The 19,827-nt window shown below is 48.7% G+C and overlaps 1 protein-coding gene across 1 annotated transcript in view; it reads right to left on the reverse strand.

The window, feature by feature from the left end:
* Positions 1 to 15,881, reverse strand: part of MREG (melanoregulin) — a 28,176-nt gene extending 12,295 nt beyond the window's left edge. Inside the window, exons 1-2 of the mRNA XM_075933959.1 lie at positions 15,643 to 15,881; positions 8,768 to 8,927 (exon numbers count right to left, since the gene is read on the reverse strand). Coding sequence (XP_075790074.1) covers positions 8,768 to 8,927; positions 15,643 to 15,731 — 249 coding nt within the window. The 5' untranslated portion in view covers positions 15,732 to 15,881. The remainder of the gene's footprint in view (positions 1 to 8,767; positions 8,928 to 15,642) is intronic.
* Between the last annotated feature and the right edge of the window lie 3,946 nt (positions 15,882 to 19,827).

The following is a 19,827-nucleotide window of genomic DNA, read 5'->3' on the forward strand; positions in this document are numbered from 1 at the left end:
TCCAGGCGTGTACCGCTCCAGCATTCAGGGCTGCCTCTCAGCCAGTGGCTTGGTTCAGCCTATTGGAGACATGATCAGGTGCAAAATGTGGATCCATGTTCATATTCTGAAATCAAGATTCTCCCTACACCTTGGCTCTAGATTCGTTTTCAGGGATGTTGCAAAAAGCAGGACTTGGGGAGAAATTAGAGGGGATATTTCTGGGACAGTTACAGAGCCTGTTTTGCAGGTCTGATTGATTGACCTACCTTAGTGGTATATAGATTACTCCGGAGACCCAAGATCTATTTCCTGGTTCTACCGCTGGCCTGCTCGGTGACCTTGGGCAACTCACTTCATCTCCCTGTGCCTCACCTTCCCCATCTGTAAAATGGGGCTAATGATACTGATCTATGAAAAATGCTTTGAGATCTATGGATGAAGAGTGCTGGACAAGAGCTAGGGATAATTATTTGAAAGCTGAAATTTAGGCCCTGTCTGTTTTTAAAAGCTTTGCCGGTGTAGTGGGTGGGCAGATTGCCCTAGGAGTGAAAGATTTTTGGCTAGAAGTAGAATCATAGAATAGAATTGTAGAACACTAGAACTGGAAGGGACTTCGAGAGGTCATCGAGTCCAGTCCCCTGCCCTCACGGCAGGACCAAGCACGGTCTAGATCATCCCTGACAGGTGTCTGTCTAACCTGCTCTTAAATATCTCCAGTGATGGAGATTCCACAACCTCCCTGGGCAATTTATTCCAGTGTTTAACCACCCTGACAGGCAGGAAGTTTTTCCCGATGTCCAACCTAAACCTCCCTTGCTGCAGTTTAAGCCCTTTGCTTCTTCTCCTATGCTCAGAGACCAAGGAGAACAATTGTCCTTGAATCAAATGAAAGGCAAAGTGAATTCAGGCAAACCAAATTAAGGCCAGTTTTAAACACATGTCCACACGGGGATTTATTGCAGTTTAACAAATCCTCTTTACAATCACACCTTTAGTTAATTTGGATTACATTTTCTGCACGTCCCTATGAAGCCAAGCCCTTAGAGTTATGCAGATGAAAGATCCTATCCCTGAATCTATTCAAGGCACATGGGAAACCTCTCCCATAGCTTGTATTGTGTTAGAACAGGTCTGGCACCGCATAGCCGTCCAATAGGAAAGAAGCGTTCTGTTCCAACGTGTTGGCTATTTCTAATTTAATCCCATCTTCCAGCTTCTCTGCATACCTTTCAACCAACACCTCTGCTAGAAAGCAGCGCGGAGGTCTCGTGAATTCTGTATTTACGTCACTTTCTCCAGTAGTTTATTCAACAGGATCGCTGCGCTTTGCATGAAATAGTTCAGTTCTGACTCATCTACACTCTTGCCCCAATATTTGACGTTGTAGCTACTTCACAATCACAGAACAGCTAGAGTTGTTGGGATTTTTTTTTTACATATAGTTCTCACCAACACCGATCATCTCTCTCATAAAGACAAACAGTGCTAGATCTCAGAGCACTTCACAAAGAAAGCCAAGTTATCGGAACCTCCCACTTGAACGGTGGGGAAATGACAGCTGTTTTCAGGTATCTAAAAGGGTGTCATAAGGAGAAGGGAGAAAACTTGTTCATCTTGGCCTCTGGGGATAGAACAAGAAGCAATGGGCTTAAACGGCAGCAAGGGAGGTTTAGGTTGGACATTAGGAAAAACTTCCTAACTGTCAGGGTGGTGAAACACTGGAATAAATTGCCTAGGGAGGTTGTGGAGTCTCCATCACTGGGGATATTTAAGAGCAGGTTGGACAGACACCTGTCAAGGATGGTCTAGATGGTGCTTGGTCCTGCCGTGAGGGCAGGGGACTGGACTCGATGACTCTCAAGGTCCCTTCTAGTGCTAGTGTTCAAGGATTCTATGAAATCGAGCTAGAGATCAGTGACTGACCAATCTAGCCTCGCGCACAGCAATTCACTGGCATGTCTGGACACATGACCCCTACCCCCGATTCCCAGCGCAAAGCCCCGTCAGATCACACTGCTCCTCAGTTGCTGGGAGCCTCGTTATGAATTACTTATTAACTCGCAAGATAGTCCACCAGAAAACGAACTTCAGCCCACATTCCTGTGTTTTGTTTATTTACGGGTGCACCGCAGGGCACTGTAAGGTAGTGGTTGTACACAATGCCGAAGGAAGGAAGATTTCTAGCTGAGATTTTTAAGGCCATTCGATTAGTGGTGCGACTACCTCAATGGGAAAGTTTCTCTTATCAGTGCGGTTAAGCCACTTCCGAGAAACAGGAAGTACGTTGATGGGAGAAGCTTGGTTCAGGTGGGAGAGCTAATGCACGTTAGCACCACTGCTTTAAAAAAAAAACAAAAAAAACAAAAAAAACACCAACCCTAGCATTTTGTTGCACTAAAGAGAAAAATCAGATTTCCACGTGGAGACCACGCATGTGAATTTAGCCCCATAACTCTATAGTGGAATATGGCCCTTTTCCTAACCGCTTGTCTGTATTGATATGTCCTTACGGAAGAGAAGAACACTTGGAAAACAAGGGCTACCCCTCTGAAACTGAAGAACACTTGGGTACCTGTTCTACAACGCACATAAGCATGTCCAAGTCCATCACTGGAACTTAAGGACATGATGGAGTGTCTTGCTAAATCAGAACCTAGCAACGTCAGCATTCTCCGCTCTCCAACACGGATTTGACACCCGCAGAAAATAAAATCTGAAGTGTCAGTGACCATCAGATCATGAGAGACATCCCGTGTAGTCCTGCAGGCGATCCTTGTTCATTCCTAGCAGAAAATGCATATTCTCCCCTGCCGTCTCCATACGCTCTGCGTGGGAATTATTCTGCTAAGCCTGCAGCTAAAAAGCAGAACTGTATTCACTCATCTGGAGAGGTAGACTGTAACGACTCCCCAAAGAAGATTATGCTCTGCATTCACAGGCCATTATATGTTGCCTTTGCTTCTCTCCTAGGCCAGAGCTCTCAGCAGAAGATGGTAAAGCTGTTTTGGCTGAATTGTAAAATGCTCACAGGGGTATAATGCAATTACTGCATAGAGCACAGGAATCGCTGGGTCTCAGGCCAAGCTCTTCACGGCTCTCAGAAGGGGCTGGAATCAGAACCAGCAAAACTCCAGCAACGAGGGTTTTTTTAAATGGTTATCAAATTCACATTTATTGGTCTGAATGATATAAGGACATTGGCAATAAACTAAGAACAGAGCCATCGGAAGTGAAAATACGAAAAGAACGGTGTGTGTTAAGATACAGGATTTAGGACGTCAACACCGAAAAAAAGGGTGTGTTCTTAATGCCTGTTAAAATAGCAGCGAACACATGGCAACTCTGCTTTTAACACAAACCAGCAGCTAGAGTTCAACCCCAGATTCTCCCATAGGCTTTAGCGCAAGCTGCTAAACTGAGTTGATGGAAAAATGAGGAGTCCTCTGGCATCTTAGGCTATGTCTACACAGCAGCATTCTTCCAAAATACCACAGTCCGTGTCTACAGAGCAAGCAGTTCTTTTGACATAATGTCGAGCTGGAGGACTTCTTACTCAGACGCCTGTAACCCTTATTTTACAAGAAGTAAGGGAAGTTGGAGGAAAAGTGCTCTCTCGGACTTCCTGCTGTGTAAACAGTGCCAAAAGCAGAAATAAGCTCTTTCGACTTCAGCTACACAATTGACATACCGTGAGTTGCGTCACTTATTTCGGCTTTAGCACTGCTATGTAGCCGTGCCCTTAGAGGCTAACAGATTTATTAAGGCATAAGCTTTTGTGGGTAAAACCTACTTCATCTGAGGACATGGGTTTTACCCATGAAGGCGTATGTCCTCATTAATCGGTTAGTCTCTAAGGTGCCATAGGACTCCTCGTTTTTCCAGATGCAGACTAACACAGCTACTCCTCGGAGACCCGAGTTGATGGTATTCGTTGCTACCGTAGCCCACGTTAACTAACCCAAGTTTGCAAGAGAGCTACGTGACTATCACCAAGACTTTGGACTGGAACTCAAGAAACAAATACCCAATCTCTCTTACATCTGCTTAACTAGATCTGTGAAGGGTGCAGAAAACCTGTACCCCACAGCATTTTGGCATAGCTAAAGTAACCCCTAGCATACATGCAGCTACCCCACCGGAACACATATACACCTCCTTTGTTCGGGAGGCAGTGTTCCTGTATTGATGGAAGAGCCCTTTCAGTCCATGTAGGCTCAAGCAGCATATACACCCACAGACCTACGCTGGCAACGCTATGCTAACACGGCTACGCCAGTATAGCCTCTATAGTATAGACAGACCCTCGGATCCTATTCCCTGTTCTGCACTCACCTGTGCAATGCTGGGCAAAACAGTTTGCTCCTGTGACTCGGTTTCCCCATCTTTAAAGGACACCTCCTTCGGTGACTCATAGTGAGATTCACAGATGAAGAGCATCACATCGGAGCTGCCGTAATTATTGCACCTTGAGACATCACATTCCAGGAAGCTGACTGTCACTTTAATCCCAGAAGTATTGCTTCAGAAAGGACGCAAATCCAGAATGGCCCAACAGGGCTGGAATCAACCACTGGAACAATTTAAGAAGGATCGCAGTGGATTCTCCATCACTAACTCTTGTATATCAAGAATGAATGTTTTCGAAAAGGAAGAGCTGCTCTAGGATTTCTCTCAGGGAAGTTGTGTGGCCCGTGAAGAACAGTTGGTAAAACTAGATCACAGCGGTTCCTTCTGGCTTTGGAATCTCCGAATAACCCTGCATTCCAATCAGGATTTTTTTTTTTACTAAATAAAGATTAAAAACAAACTGTGATGAACACTAGCACTCCAGTAAAGCTCCCTAGGACTTCAATGCCACTTTTTTATTCAGAGAGATCAAAACAAAAAAGAAGTGATCATATTTTAAGGGAGGGGTCACCATAAGGCACTATTACACCCAGTCTGACAAGTTCTTAGCAGGTCTGCACACAATGTCTCATGTTGTTAATTCTCTGTGTCTTGCTGCTTGAAACAGCTCCACTAATTTGCTTCCTGCTGTCATCTCTCTAACAAGAGTCAATCCTTGCGGCAAAGTTGCTTGCTGGGAATGGTTTGAGTGGAGATTTCCCAAGCATACATTTCCCAGTGCCGTTTGCGACCACCTCGGTTCAAGGACTGATATCTACAGTAAACAAGAAGATACGCAACAGGTGCCGAAATCTGCTACCACTTGGCCTATGGGCAGTGGTAGGAGTGAGAAGACCACTGCAAATCTGTGGATATCTGCTTTATACCCATGGGTATCCACATCCGCAGCTCATTTTTGCGGATGCAGTGGGGAAGCGCATATAAAACGCTGTATCCACACAAGCCTCTTGGAATGAGGTAGTCAAACAATACTGCATTATACAAACCATTAACACCAGTTTAACTCTGACAACTGCAAGGGGAGTGTCACATTAGCACCAGAAGGGCCTTTCTGAGTTGGAAGGAAAGAGGCGCCTCCAATCACACAGAATTGTTAGCAATTACAAACAGTGATGAAAGAAACCACTTCCACGCTGATGCAAATGACAAATTCTTCCCTTTCCTACATACAGAGATGGAAACACCATGTGAACTGCCGTCCTCGTTAACAAGTCAGGCTAGAGAAGAAACGTTAAAACCGCGTTAGTTACAAAACTCCAGAATTAAGATTTCAGCTCACAAAAACCTCAATCAATCACCATCAGAGCAAGCAATGGCAAGATCAAAATATTCATTAAAAATAAGGTTGAAGGAGTCAAGTCTGACACACAGTTCTTAACTTGGGAACAAACACACAACAGAACTAGTGTCGCAGTGGGTTGGGACTCCCCTTAAGTGAAGGCCTCCAGCCTTCCAACATTGAGTTGTGTCTGGAGTGGTGATCCGGGTGCTTTAAAAAGAGACTAACAACAAGCAAGGTGCCCGGGTAGGAACTTCGGTTCAATTCCTTGCTCTGGCACGGCCATCTTGTGACACCTAGGGCAACTCACTTCATCTCTGTGCATCAGTTCCCCATCTGTACAATGGGGATAATCACCCTGCCCTACCTCACAGGGTGGTGTGAAGATCAACACATGAAAGCCCATGAGACTCTAGTGACGTGGGGGTGGAAGGAGGGGCACACAAGTATCGGAGATAAACTGGTTGGGATGCAAGCTGTACCTGTGCCAATAAACACATCTCATGCTTGCTTCACTCAGCTTCTCACCTTCCCTTATTATGTTTAGTCTCATCTAGCTGGGGGTTCCTCAGGACTGGTACCTAACATTATAAACACCCCGCCCAGGTATGATGTTGTTACACGATTACTAATGGCTTTCATAGTCAGTCATCAGTAAGCAGTTCTAGCTTATAACCATCAGATAAAGGACCGCTCAAATCGAGAGCGAATACACAAGCCACTTGTCTTGCCATATTCCTTCACATTACAATATCTTAAAGTACCCGTACGCCAGAACAATAATTGAAGGACTAATCCAAACTCTGGCCCATTGAAACAAGTGGGATCTTACCACTGACTTCGTCATTTCTAATTAAGAAACAAGTGATCACGAAGCTAAGCACATTAGAGAAGTTACAGTTTCTATATCAATAAGGACCATGTGTTGTCATGAGACTGTTGTTGCAATTTGGATTCTCATACTTTAGTCCCAGTATGAATTTTCCCCACCTCTACAAAAAAAAAACACTAAATCCCCAAAGTCCACTTGATGACAATACATTCCACAAATTATATTCTCTCCTTTCAACTAAAGGCCAGAAGTAAGAGACATTCATTTTTTTAAAATTGGCTCATTTTCACTTGAAAAGCACTCCTAACTCCTAGAAAAGAAAAAAAAAAATCACATTGCGGGCTTTAATAAAATTGTATCATTTTCTTAGGAGCCTAATGAAATTACATGCTTTCGAGTCTTATTGCAAACATTTCACAGTTATAACAGCTGTCTAAAAGGGATATCTAAAATTTCATTTTAACAGAGTATTTGCTACAGCCTGTTTCAATCCATGCTCCGGTCACTAGCGTCTCGCACATGAAGTCCATTAGAGAAATCAATCAAGCCTGTAAAATATAGCGTAGGTAACGATGACGATTTCCCCCACTACACTAACCAGCTGCACAAGTTATTCTGCCCTTGATCTTTACCATATTCTCATCACACAAGCATTTGACTTGATTTGCCGTCCAAGTTCAGCTCCAGGGCACCAACATTCTGGTACAAAAGTGAAGTTTGGGGGATGGTGGTAACGTCTCCATCCCTAGAGGTGTTTAAGTCTCGGCTTGACAAAGCCCTGGCCGGGTTGATTTAGTTGGGATTGGTCCTGCCTAGAGCAGGGGGCTAGACCTGATGAACTTCTAAGGCCTCTTCCAGCTCTATGATTCTATGATTCTACGAGGGAAGGGAATCGTGAAAGTGGCCTTTCCACGTGCAAAGCGAAGAGACGCAGATAAGGCGTAAAAGCCTCTATAACAGCAATGGGAGCAATCCAGGAGGAAGTTGAACCTGATGTCCCTCCAGAAGCAGAGACTCGCCGGCCAGGAGGGAAACACGGCTCATGTTAGAGCTGTCTTCTCCAGACCTCAGACCAGCCGTTCAGCCACCATTCCTGAATGGAGCATTCGGGGATAGGTCGACTCAGCAAAAAAGTATCCCATGCCAGAGAGTAGCAGCATCAAATGACTCAGGCTCATGCTCCCAGGCTACCATCTGGGCTCAGAACCCAGCCTGAACCTTTAACCCCTGCATTGCTATTTCTAACCCAGTAGTGGGAGCCCCATGGGCCCAAATTAATTGACAGGGTGCTAAGACTTGGCACTGCAGCTCTTCCCTCTGTGTAAACATACCCAGAGGAACATCTTCCCGATCCCAGCCACGGTGGAGATCCCATTGAACTAGAAATGATAGAACCCCACCGGGGGAAGAGGGAGCTCTCATGTCAGCATGGATAAGAAAGAAGTTGCTTGGTCCATCTAGTGGTTTAACAGAAGCCTGGAAGAGCGTTAAGTGTGCGTGCTGGTGTAGGAAATGTATCAGAGCCCCATCTTTGACCAGGGAATAGCAGCTTTCGCTTCCTACCGAATTTATTGCTGGAGAAAAATAAGAATTCTCTTTTCCCCACAATAATACGTACCAAATGGTACACACCACCTCCTGCCCCCACCCAGAAATGCAAGCATTAGTGGCTGATGTAGTCCTTTGGAAGATACAGCACTTCAACTCAGGCCACGTCTTCACTCTGGGGAAGATCGACACTGCCACAATCAAGCTTCTGGAGCTCGATAGAGCAGGTCTAGTAAAGACCCACTAAACTGAACTCAGAGCCCATCAGCACCGGTACTCCTGCTCCTCGCAAGGAGTAAGGTAAGCCAACTGAAACAGGGTGGAAACTCGAATTAAGATACATTGACTCCAGCTACATAATGAACATAGTTGGAGTTTCAGGGTGTAGCCGAGTTACTCTGTTAAAGAAAAAACCAACAAATGGCCTGGTAGCACTTTATAGACTAACATTTAGATAGTATCATGAGCTTTCGTGGGCACAGCCCACTTCTTGTGTATCTTAATTCGACCTTCCAGGTAAGTACAGACAAGGCCTAAGCTATAGCAGTAACAGACCTGAACGGTACCCAGAGAACAACCAGACTTGCCATTTGGTTAGGTTTCTCTCCAATATGGCCAGCCCCTGGATCTGTGGTGGCATCCTTTGTTCTCAGCTGCTCAGAGTTTGGGGCAATGACTCAATGACGCTGTATCCATGGACAACAATCCTTTAGCCTTACCTCCGAATCTTTCTCCAGCTGGTTCCTAACGACAATCAGATTATACAGTATCCGGTCATCGTCCGCTTCTGTGTGGGACATGTCGTGAGGGGTGCTCCACAGGTTCTTTTCCTCGTCCCTCGCCAGGGTGGCTCCAAACGAGGCATAAGGGTTCTTTTTACTGAAACAGGGAAAACATGGAGGTGCAGTTGTCAGTGACCGAGTTCTGTGTTCACTACTTACGAGACGCAATGGTAGGTTGGGACTTGCCCACACACCCAAGCACCCATGTTTATGTCAAGTTTGACCTCATGCCGCTGCCAAAACACAAGAAATTCAAGATGCCTGTTGTCCTATCCTCAACGCCTCTGGTCTCCAGGACTACCGCTACCTAACACTCAAGTGACACTAGCCTCTGTTCATGCCCGTCCTCGTTGTACCGCATGCCTGCTCGTCACACCGGTAGCGAAGCAGGCTTGCTTATACTGCTTGTGTTTGGCTAGTGACTGGGCTCTTGGTCGATCTGGAGAACCACGCGGCATCCATAGGTGCCACGCTAGCAAGCAGTCAGATTCTGGAGCCAGGGGAAGTTGTAGACCCCAAACCAATCCTGTTGTGCATGTAGAGATTAGTCATCGAGGCGCACGGTGCAAGGAATTAGCATCTCATAAGTGTTACTCATGGCCTGTACACCCCAGCCATATTACAGCAGGAGCTATGGAGCCAGTTGTACCCTTCCCCCAGAAGGGCCCATTAAGGGCAAGAGAGACTCTAATAATTTCACAGGCTCAAACGCACCAAGTTCCCAAGGTACCCTGCAGCCAGCAGGAAGCTTGCTTGCCCTCAGCACACCCAGGACAGTCACGGTCTCAACCAGCTGACATCACCAAAGAAGGGAAAGCCCCCAAGTGATCACGTGGCCTTTAAGAGGGGTCTGTAGAGAGGCCCGATCCTTCCCCATCCCTCATGGCAGCATAGTCTGCTGAGAACTGGGGGCCTTGGCCTCACCTCGTCTCCTGATAGGATTTGAAATGGGCACATACTTAGCTTAATGCAAAGGCGGCTGGAAACTTCCCAGCTTTCCAGAGAGGGAGTGACACTGTGGGGAATGCCCCCGCCCCACAAGAGTCCGGCCACATGAAGACCGCATGACCCAACGGAGCATGGGAGGGTGCCTCTCCTACCCCCTGTAACAGAGCCTAGGCCAGCAGAACATGGTCTCCCTGGCGAGGAGTCGTCATTGGACAGCAACGGTGCCTTGTTCTGACCAGGGGCCCCGCATTACCCGGCCCTGGCAGCTCAACGCCGGGCCGTTGGCAACGCTGGATAAATACAAAGCCCAGATACGGCAGCAAAGCATTCGCCTGCTTAGCCCTGACCAGTCAGGACACCGGGGACTCCAGAGCACGAGGGGAGGGCGGATTCGTGTTTGGAGCAGTAGGCCTGGCCTGCACGCCTGGCTCTGGCACAGAGCGGCTCTCTGCCCGTGGGCAAGTCGTCTGGTCCGTGCCTCAGTTCCCTAGCTATGAAACGGGGCACCAACACTGCCTTATTGATCTATTTACAGTGCAAGCTCTCTGGGGCAGAGTCGGACTGTCTCTCGCTGTGTTTGCTCAGGGGCTAGCACCGTCAGGCCCCATTCTTAAGTTGGGTCCCTCAGGGCTCCAGTGATAAAACAGCCCGTTGTGATTTCCTGGCTGGCGACTGGCTTGTCTCATGTGAGTTGGTGGAGCGCGTGGGCGAGGTAATCCTGCTGGACGGCCGTGATTACGTCCTTGCAATACCAATTCCATTTTCTTCATCGAGGGGATGAGATTTCTTTTTTTGGGGGTAGGCATTTTCAAATGACCCCCTTTTAAAGGTCAAGCTAGAAAGAGATCCGAGAGGGATGCGGACAGGGGAGGAGTAAATCTGCTCCGTTCTTGACAAGCGGACCGGACCTAACATTCATACTATTTGCTCCCTCAACTTTCATGCTTTAAAAACTGTATGCTGCAGAGCCTTTACCAACCCCACAGGCATTTTACCTGTGAATAAGACCTCTTAAAACCCATGCGTATAGAAGCGTTAGCTTGTAGAGAACCATTTTTTATGCTTTACCCTAACTATCCACACAGGAAGGTTTATTAGGGTTTCTGCTAGGGCTGAAAACTGTTTTTCCTTGTCCTACCAGTTGCATAACCTTTTGCAAACTAATTAAAAGACAAGCCGCGGAAAGAAACTTCAGAGGCAAGAATAGCACAACACCATTATTTGTAATCTAGTGCTGGCATGTGTTCAGGAAAGGCATTTCCATCTACAAGCTTTCTGGACTTTGCCTCTTTGTAGTCCACCACTTCAATTTAACAAACCACCCTGCTCCCATGAAGACTAATTAGAGTCACTTCAAGAGGGCCAAGATATCATAAATAAAATCAGCAAGCTTGCTACCTCTGAACACCGTTTTCACACTGTCTTTTAATTATACACTCTGGTTTGAGCAGAGGTTTACTCACTGGGCTGATGTAAGATGAACAGCTCAGGCAATTCCGCATGTTCATACTGCTCCATGGCACAAAAATCATCTTTTTGGACCATCCTCAGACAAGTACAAGACCTAGCTCCTGGTCACTTCAAGTTCAAAGTTAGTCAGGTTGAAACAAAGTCAGGTGTGAACCTCAAATAATGATTTTTGTTATTCATACTTTCATAGCTGCAATGCGTTTTCCAGCCCAGGAAAGTATGCTACAAGAGGTGTACATTGTGTCACTGGCATGCAGCCACCTCTGGGGTGGAGCGCCGCACCATCTCACTGAGTAGAACACAACTCAAGACTGCCCGCGAGAGCCAAGAGGAGGTGTTCTCGGCGTCCATGCAGGCCAGACAGCAGCTCACCTTGTAAGGCATCGTCCCAAAGTCTGACATCGGATGAGATTCACCGCTGGAATAAGGCTGCCACAACCCCCCCGGCTTCAGTGGAATAGCTCCCTCTTATCGGCCCACGGCATTTCGTCCTCACTTGGTCTCCTCTAGAAGAATGGAGGTCTGATCCCATCCTCATGGGTTCGGAAACCTTGTGTTCCAATGGCCAATAAAATCCCAGCCACTGGTCTATTTAACCCCAAGAATTCCATGCATTGCCCAGGCCCCATAACTCGGAGACCCCAGCAACAACTCTTCCTCCAGGGACGTCTCCTCTGAAGCCACATTTTGAAGGAAGAGACAAGGGAAAACCAGAGCTAGCTCACCACCACCAGACCCTCCCAGGTCCAGCTGCCTCCAATAGGAGTTGAGCCCATTTGATGCATTGCCGGCAACTGCTGAGAGTTCGTGTTTCATGAACAGGTCACTGCTCCAAGGTGCTTTCTGTGCAGATAATACAGTCACAAACATTAAGAGACTAAATTCTCCGTGCAGCTGCCTCTTGAGGAGCCCTCTCCGCTCCCCCGCGAGAGCTCCCCTTCAAAGCGAGGCAGATTTCACGGTCAGGTGTTCGATGGAAGAGGCCACCAAACCAATGTGTAATCACCGCCTGCCATTTCTAATGGGTACGTTAAACCCTCCGCAACTCGTTTAGCCTGAAATCTCTGCCAGGCGAGATTTGACTGTTGTCTGGAGCAGGACCTGACTGTATTAGGGGGAAAAAAATCTTTCCCATGCCAATTGTCATTCAGTTGGAATCATTCAGCGAAGGTTTGGGGGAAATAAGGATTTTCCTTCAGTATTCACTGATGCCGGAATTAGAAGGGTCAGAGTAATCTTCTAGCACCCAGCACATCACACAATAAGAGGCCTTCCAGGGTCTCAGTTGAAACACAAGTGTAACTCTTTCAAATAATGGCTTAATTCCGGCGCCGCAGTGACAGTAATAGCACGGAGAGGTGTGTGATACATCGGGGCTGTCAGATGGACTGGGCTTTGACTGGATTTCCTGCGACAAGCCAGCATTAGCTAACCGGCTCATTACTGTAATGTGTTACTAAAGAGAGGTGCTCCGGGCCGGCAGCTCACAGCGCGGCAAGAGGCTCACACAAACAAAGCAATGAAGAGGGCCGTTCCTCTCCCCGTGCAGGCACTTAGCTCTCATTACGTTAATAGGAATTTCCTGGCACGGTGTGGGCCAAGGTCAGGACTGACCCGCTCTCTGCGTGATTATGAAGGTAGCTTATTTAAAACCCACGTGCGTGCCATTCAAGTCCTGCATCTCCTCAGTAGAGACAGAGGGTTTCTCCCCACCCTCTGCATCCAGGCACACAGGATGGCACGGTTTACGAGGTAGGCACAAAGCCATCCGACTTTGTTATCATCCGGAAAGCCTCAGAGGAGAGATTTCCCCGGCATTGCTCCCTGCGGGTATGTCTACACAGCAAATAACTTTCTTAGCGTCTACATAAGCCAATTGCTATTTTGAAATTAATTCAAAACAGTGGAGGGCTTATTTCGAAATTGGTAAACCTCATTCCACGAGGAATAGCGCCAATTTCAAAATTGCTTTTCGAAATAAGCGCTGTGTAGGCACTTATTTCGAAATAGGGCTCCTACAGCGCTTCCCACAGCAGCCAGTGCATAGAGCGGACACTCGCAGAGCAGGTTGTATGAGGCACGTTTGGGGAAGCTACCAATAAAATTCATCACATAACATGAGGGCAGGGGACTGGACTCAATGACCTCTCGAGGTCCCTGCCAGTTCTAGTCTAGGTTTCCATGAAGGTTTAGCACATTCAACATGACACACCAAGTCCTGGGTCAGTTTCAGGGCATTTTAAAGATACTGTATTAATGAAAGGTCACAATCCTCCCCCCCCAACCCTGGAGAAAGGCCAAGTCCCTTTTAAAAATATATACAGTTAGTCTCTTCCTTAGGAAGACTCACCTTAGCGACTATGGCTTGGCATTTCAAAAAGGGACTAGCTCCTTGTGTATGAAGTTTTACATGGTAGTGCTAATTGCGGCTCTGCTTTTACTGAGACCCATAAACTCATGACATGCCCTCTTCATTCTCTGGCTACTTAAGAGCATAAGAGCAGCCAGGCTGGGTCAGATCATGGTCCATCTCGTCCACTGACTTTGACAGTAATTCAGAACGGAGCCTCAGGGCGTCTGCACAGAACAGCCCCCCCCCCCCCCCCCCGATCTTCCACTGTGGGCTTCTGGCAATTAGAACTTTAGGATCATCTCACGCATGGTGTTGTGTCCCTGACCATGTTGGTCAATATCCACTGACAGACCTGCCTTGTGTGAACTTATCCAGTTCTATTTTTAGCCATCCCTTAGCAAGGAGTCCCACAGGTTACTTGTGCGAAAAACAACTTCCTCCTCTTCATATTCAACCTGCTGCCTATTCAGTTCAGCAAGTGACTGTTCCGTACGGTAACACACACACACTTCTTGTGAAATGGTATCACACATACACACTTCTGTTCTACGGCACACATGATTCTATAGACCTCTATTGTATCCCCCCCCAAGTGGTCTCGTGTTTAAGCTGAGCAGCTTTACTCATTTTGCCTCCCCTCATACAGGAGTCGTTCCAGACTCTTGACGATCTGCGTTGCACTTCTCTGCATCCTGAAAGCATTATACCCTTTCTGGGACGGGGTGACCAAACCGGACCCAGTGTTCAAGAGGTGGGAACGCTGCAGCTTTATAAAGAGGCAGGATGGTCTTTGGTCTTATTTTCTATCTTTTACCTAGTAGCTCCTCATACACCCTAACCCTAGCCTTTTTGATTGCTACTTGCACTGAGTGGGAGTTGTCAGAGAATTAGCCACAGTGACTCAGAGATCTCTTTCTTGGGGGCTAAGTCAGCAGGGACCACCCATCATTATAACTGTTTGGAGGGGCTTCTTTTCCTGTCCTTTTTTTGCAGCCTGCTTTCAGTGTAGGTACCTTAGATGATTTGGCATGGTCTGCCAACTTTGTACAGCAGAGATCCCGATACAGTTACTGACCCACACAAAGACCTTCCTTCTTATTTACTTAGTTTCCTGAAGACCTTTGATAAGGCGGCTTGTTAAAAGGTTTCTGAAAAAATCTAAGTACGGGGTATCATCTGGGTCACCTTAGCCCTGTTTTCCTGTTGGAATTCCCCAAGGGAGTCAAGAATTGCATAGTCCTCCTTAATATGGATTTTGTTGAAAGTAGGACACATACGGACGCCGGCCTTTCGTCCACATTTCCAATGGCAATCGTTTTATCCTACAGTTTCAGTAGCACGTTACTGAAATTGACAATACATGTACATCCCCTCTTAAAGCATCTGCCTTCCCTCATATTTCTAAGTGTTTTATGAAGCTGCCTTTGTTTGGTTTAAAAGGAGCCAGATAATTCCCCACCACCACCCTTAAAAATGGAGACAAATACTCCCTTTTATCATGGGCCAGTGTTTGCGTGTAAAGCGGAGGCTTTAAAGAGTTCAGACTACAATCTCCTACCTGTTGTGATGCTTGGGTCACAGGCCTGGGGGCCAGACGCAGGGCTGACTAGCCTGAATCTTCCCCCCCCCCCCCCAGGTCCTCCAAGCATTTGGGAGACTACACTGGCACTCCAGCCCCCCTCCATCTCCCCACAGGGGTGGAGGCCACAGAATCTACCAGCTTGCCACCCCCCAGGCTCTGGTGTGGGAGGGGACCGTGGGGAGGGTCGCTCTCCTTCACGCCAGTGAGGGGTTTGTGGTTGTGTTTCCTTCTCACTTGTGTGCAGCCCCCCACTGACTTTTTGGTGGGGCAGCCCCCAGGAAAGCGAGAGCACAGCGGGACCCAACATTTTCAGTCTCAAAAGCGCCCCCCAAACTCCCAGCGCCTCCCGAGCGGGACCCCACGGAAACAGCCCCTGGACAACCCGGCGGGGGGGTTCCAAAAGCGAAACTCCAGCGCCCGGGGAGCCGCGGCAGGTGCCGGGATCCCGGGGAGACTTACCCGACCAGCGGCTCCTTCTCCGGCCGCGCAGCCTCCCCCAGGCAGCGGCAGCAGCAGCACAGCGCGCCCAGCCAGTCCCGCAGCCCCATGGAGCCGCTGGACGCCCCCGCCCCGCCTAGGCGGCCCCCAGCCCCGCGCAGCCCCCGGGCGCCCCGCCGGCCCCGCGCCGCTCCGCGCAGCCTGCCCGCGCTCCCATGGCAGGCGCGTCTGCCGCCTCCCCGGGCTGCCCCGGCTCGCTGCGCATGGGCCGGCGCCGCCTCCTCCGCCCCCGGGCAGCTCCCGCAGGGCGGGGACAAGCCGGCCGGCTCGCTGCGTAGCGAGCGGGGAAACCCCGGCACCCCCCCGCGCCTGCCCGCAGCTCCCTTCGGAGCCCGCTCCGCGTTCCCTGCGCGGCTGCGCTTAGCCTGCTCCGCAGCCCCTGCGCGCATCTTGCGCGGCTGCGCTTAGCCCACACCACAGCCCCTGCGCGGGTCTCGCGCGGCTGCGTTTAGCCCGCTCCGCGTTCCCTGCGCGGCTGCGCTTAGCCCGCTCCGCAGCCCCTGCGCGGGTCTTACGCGGCTGCGGTTAGCCCGCACCACAGCCCCTACGCGGGTCTTGCGCGGCTGCGGTTAGCCCGCTCTGCGTTCCCTGCGCGGCTGCGCTTAGCCCGCTGGGATCCATGGGCAGGAGAAGAAAGCAGCTGGGAGGCCCGGGGACGAAGCCGCCCTGTCTAGCCTGACTCTGCCTCCGAGCGCGGGCAGACTCAGCAGCAGGTGGGGCTCAGACGGGCCTGCAGTCAAACCCACCGGCTGCCCATCGAGGTGAGCACCTGCCCGCCTGTAGGGAATGGACGCAAATCAGGTGAGAAGGCAGGAAGCGGCAGAAAAGAACATCTGCAGGCTCTTCCCCTTTGGCAGCCCAGCGCCAAACCTCTCTTTGGGTAGGACCCCGAGCCAGGCAAGATCCGAGGTGAGAGAGAGGAAGTGCCCTTTCCCCCAAACCAGAAAGACTTCTACTCAGGTTTGGGCCCTATTCCTTAAAGGTCTGATTCACACAACCCTCCTTTGCCTTCGGTTTGGTGCAACTCTCTTTGAGGAGCCCGTTCCTACTAACCTGAGTAACAACAGTGACCTGAATAATGTTACTTGAGTGAGTAAGATCGGCCAGGAGTCCTGTGGCACCGGCAGGTTACTTGGGTGTCAGCTTTCTGGGGTAAAACCCGCTTCCTCATTTCTAACCCACACAAGTTTATGCTGGAAAAACTTAAAAAACAACAAATAGCTTTGCAGCACTTTAGAGACTAAAAACATGTAGATGGTCTCATGAGCTTTCATGGGCACAACCCGCTTCTTCAGATGACTGGAGTTATTAAAGGTCCAGTGTCTAAATAAATAGGGGAGGGGGAGAGGGGAGAAGGAAAAAAAGGGGAAGAAATAGTCAATTAGAGCATCCATGCTGCCTGAAGCGGATAGAGAAGGTGCTAATTGTTCTTAAGTACCTATTGTTTGGTTTATTATTTTAAGATTATTATTATTTTATTATATTATTATATAATAATCTTATAATAATAAACCAAACAATGGGTACTTATTCTGTGCCATTCGGTGTGCTAAATCACCGGGCCTGCATGCCGGCAGGAATTACACTGACGATGTGAAACTATTTGAAGAGAAGTCCTGGTCCCTTTCAAATCAGCTAGAAGTTTGTCATTGACTTCAGCGGAGCCCGGATTTCACCCTGCCATGTGAAGGGAGAAGAGGCAGCCGGAAGGGGTAACAGGTGTCAGGACTTGGAATGCAGCTATGGACGTGCTGCTGTGTGAATGCATGGCGTGCAAGTGAAAGACCATTATCGTACTGTAGACCAACTTAAGAGCCCTTTGCTTCGGGTTAGTAAAATCTTCTCACTCAAGGCTGAAACTGCAGCAAGGGAGGGTTAGGAAAAACTTCCTGCCTGTCAGGGTGGTTAAACACTGGAATAAGTTTCCTAGGGAGGTTGTGGGATCTCCATCACTGGAGATACTTAACTGCAGGTTACACAGACACCTGTCAGGGATGATCTAGACCAGTGATTCTCAACCTTTTTTTTTTTTTAATAAAGGACAAAAAAAAAAAAAAATTGTAAGTACCCCCAGTACCTACAGTTTTCAGACACATTTGTTTAAACAACTTAATCGTAGCCGGGCGGGCGATGAAATTTTGGGGTGTAAAAATAAGAAAGCGCTGTAAAAAACAAAAATTCAGTTTTCTCCAAATTTCAGTTGAGTTGCTGTACCCTCCAGATTTCTCGCAAGTACCCCTAAGGGTACTCATACCATTGGTGGAGAAACACTGGTCTAGAAGGTGCTTGGTCCTGCCATGAGGGCAGGGGACTGGACTCGATGACCTCTCGAGGTCCCTTCTGGTACTAGGTTTCTAGGATTCTAAGATGAGCTATTGACTCGTCTGAGTACAGCTGCCACTGGCAGCCTCATCTGCTTTGGCTTGAGGAGCAGGGAGGGGAGCTCAGGACAACACCGTTACTTGAGTCTCGTTTCTTCCTGTGCTGCCATTCCAATGGCCATGTGACTTTGTTGAGACATAGGCCTAAAGCCCATTGAAAACAATGGAGGGCTTTTCATTCTTTTCTAGATAGGTCTTTGGCGTAGGCCCTACATCAGCGATGGGCAATCCAGGGTAGGGAGTAGGCCACATGTGTGGCTTTCCTCCATCTCCGTGGGCCGCAAGGTTGTCGTCACCAAGACAGTCTCCTAGGATAAGGCGGTGTTAGAATTATAGACTCCTAGACCTGGAAGAGACCTCAGGAGGTCATCAAGTCCCGCCCCCTGCCCAAGGCAGGACCAATCCCAGTTGCTCACTGTGCTTGCGTGCCTCAAATCCGTGGGCTGTGCCAGCTGAACTGTAGCAGCGCTTGGATTGGCTGCCGAGGGAGCGCCCGGCTCTCGCAGTCAGTGCTGTGTGCAATCAGCCGGCACCTCCCTTCTCGGGTGTGTCACTTGAGTAACAACAGTCGGAAAACAACGGTGTGAATGGAAATCAACGGAATCCGGGGCAACAGTCAATAAAAGGTCTCATGAACCACACATAGAACCCCGATGGGCCACAGGGTGCCTACCGCTGCCCTCAATGCTCAGTCACTTACTCTCGACTCCTTCCTTCCTTCCATGGCTATGCCCTTCATGTGTGTAGCTGAGTCAGCAGGGAAGAGAGAAAAAAAATTAATTAAATTGATGTTTTGCTCTTAATTTATTTGACAACGCTCATTGCGGGGAAGCTTGATTATGTTTCAGAGCGAGTCATCCAATGTCAAAGCCGGGAAAAACCCGCAAGCAATTGCACTAAGTGCAGTTGGCTGTAGGCAGCACGGACGCTAATTAAGCTTTAGTACGAATGCCACCTTACGCTATTCCAGTTTGGCTGATGCCAGCAGATTTTGTGTGTAATCCATTTTGCAGCCACTATGTGAGCACAACGAAAAGGGGAGGAAAAGGAGAACTTGCCGCTTTATTTTTTCATTCTTCTTCTACAATTTGTTGGTTCATAACCGTCCACTTAAAATGGGGCACGGTGAGTTTCACGTTGGTGATAGGTTTACAATCCAGTTTTTATGTCCATTTGGAGTAGGGGGTGGCAGTGCAAGATTTCCCCTCCCCCCCCCTTCCTCCAATGTACCCCAACCTGGACAGCCTCTAAGAGAATAGTTCCATTTCCACATCCGTCCCGTTTTCAGCCTCAAGGCTGATCTGCCATGAAGGCTGCCAGCTAGTGCCATATTCATTCCAGAAGAGAAGACCAGAAGAGACTCGTACCACCATCTCATCTGACCTCCTGCATGACCCCGGCCGTAGGATCTCACTCAAGAGTGGATTTTGTAGTATGTACGCTTTCACCACATTGAATCCACAAAGTCATTGACACTGGCCACCCACAAGCCATTGCATTGGCCACTTGGAGCCACTCCCATGCCGTGCTGGATTGGAACTCTCTGTTGCACTCCTTTGATGGCCTAATTACGGAGCACCTCCCAGCTGTTAACATATTGTCCTCGCAACACCCGGGGAGGTAGGGCAGTGTGCACATGGGGAACCAAGGTGCAGAGAGGTGAAGTGACTTGCCTATGGCTCCCTGTGATGGGTCGAAGCAGCCCCGCATTGAGCTCGCAGGGCCTAGCCAAGTTTACCTGGCTGCAGAGGCCCCTCCCCCACAG

Source organism: Pelodiscus sinensis, chromosome 7, assembly GCF_049634645.1.
Source record: "Pelodiscus sinensis isolate JC-2024 chromosome 7, ASM4963464v1, whole genome shotgun sequence".
NCBI classification, from domain to species: Eukaryota; Metazoa; Chordata; order Testudines; family Trionychidae; genus Pelodiscus; species Pelodiscus sinensis.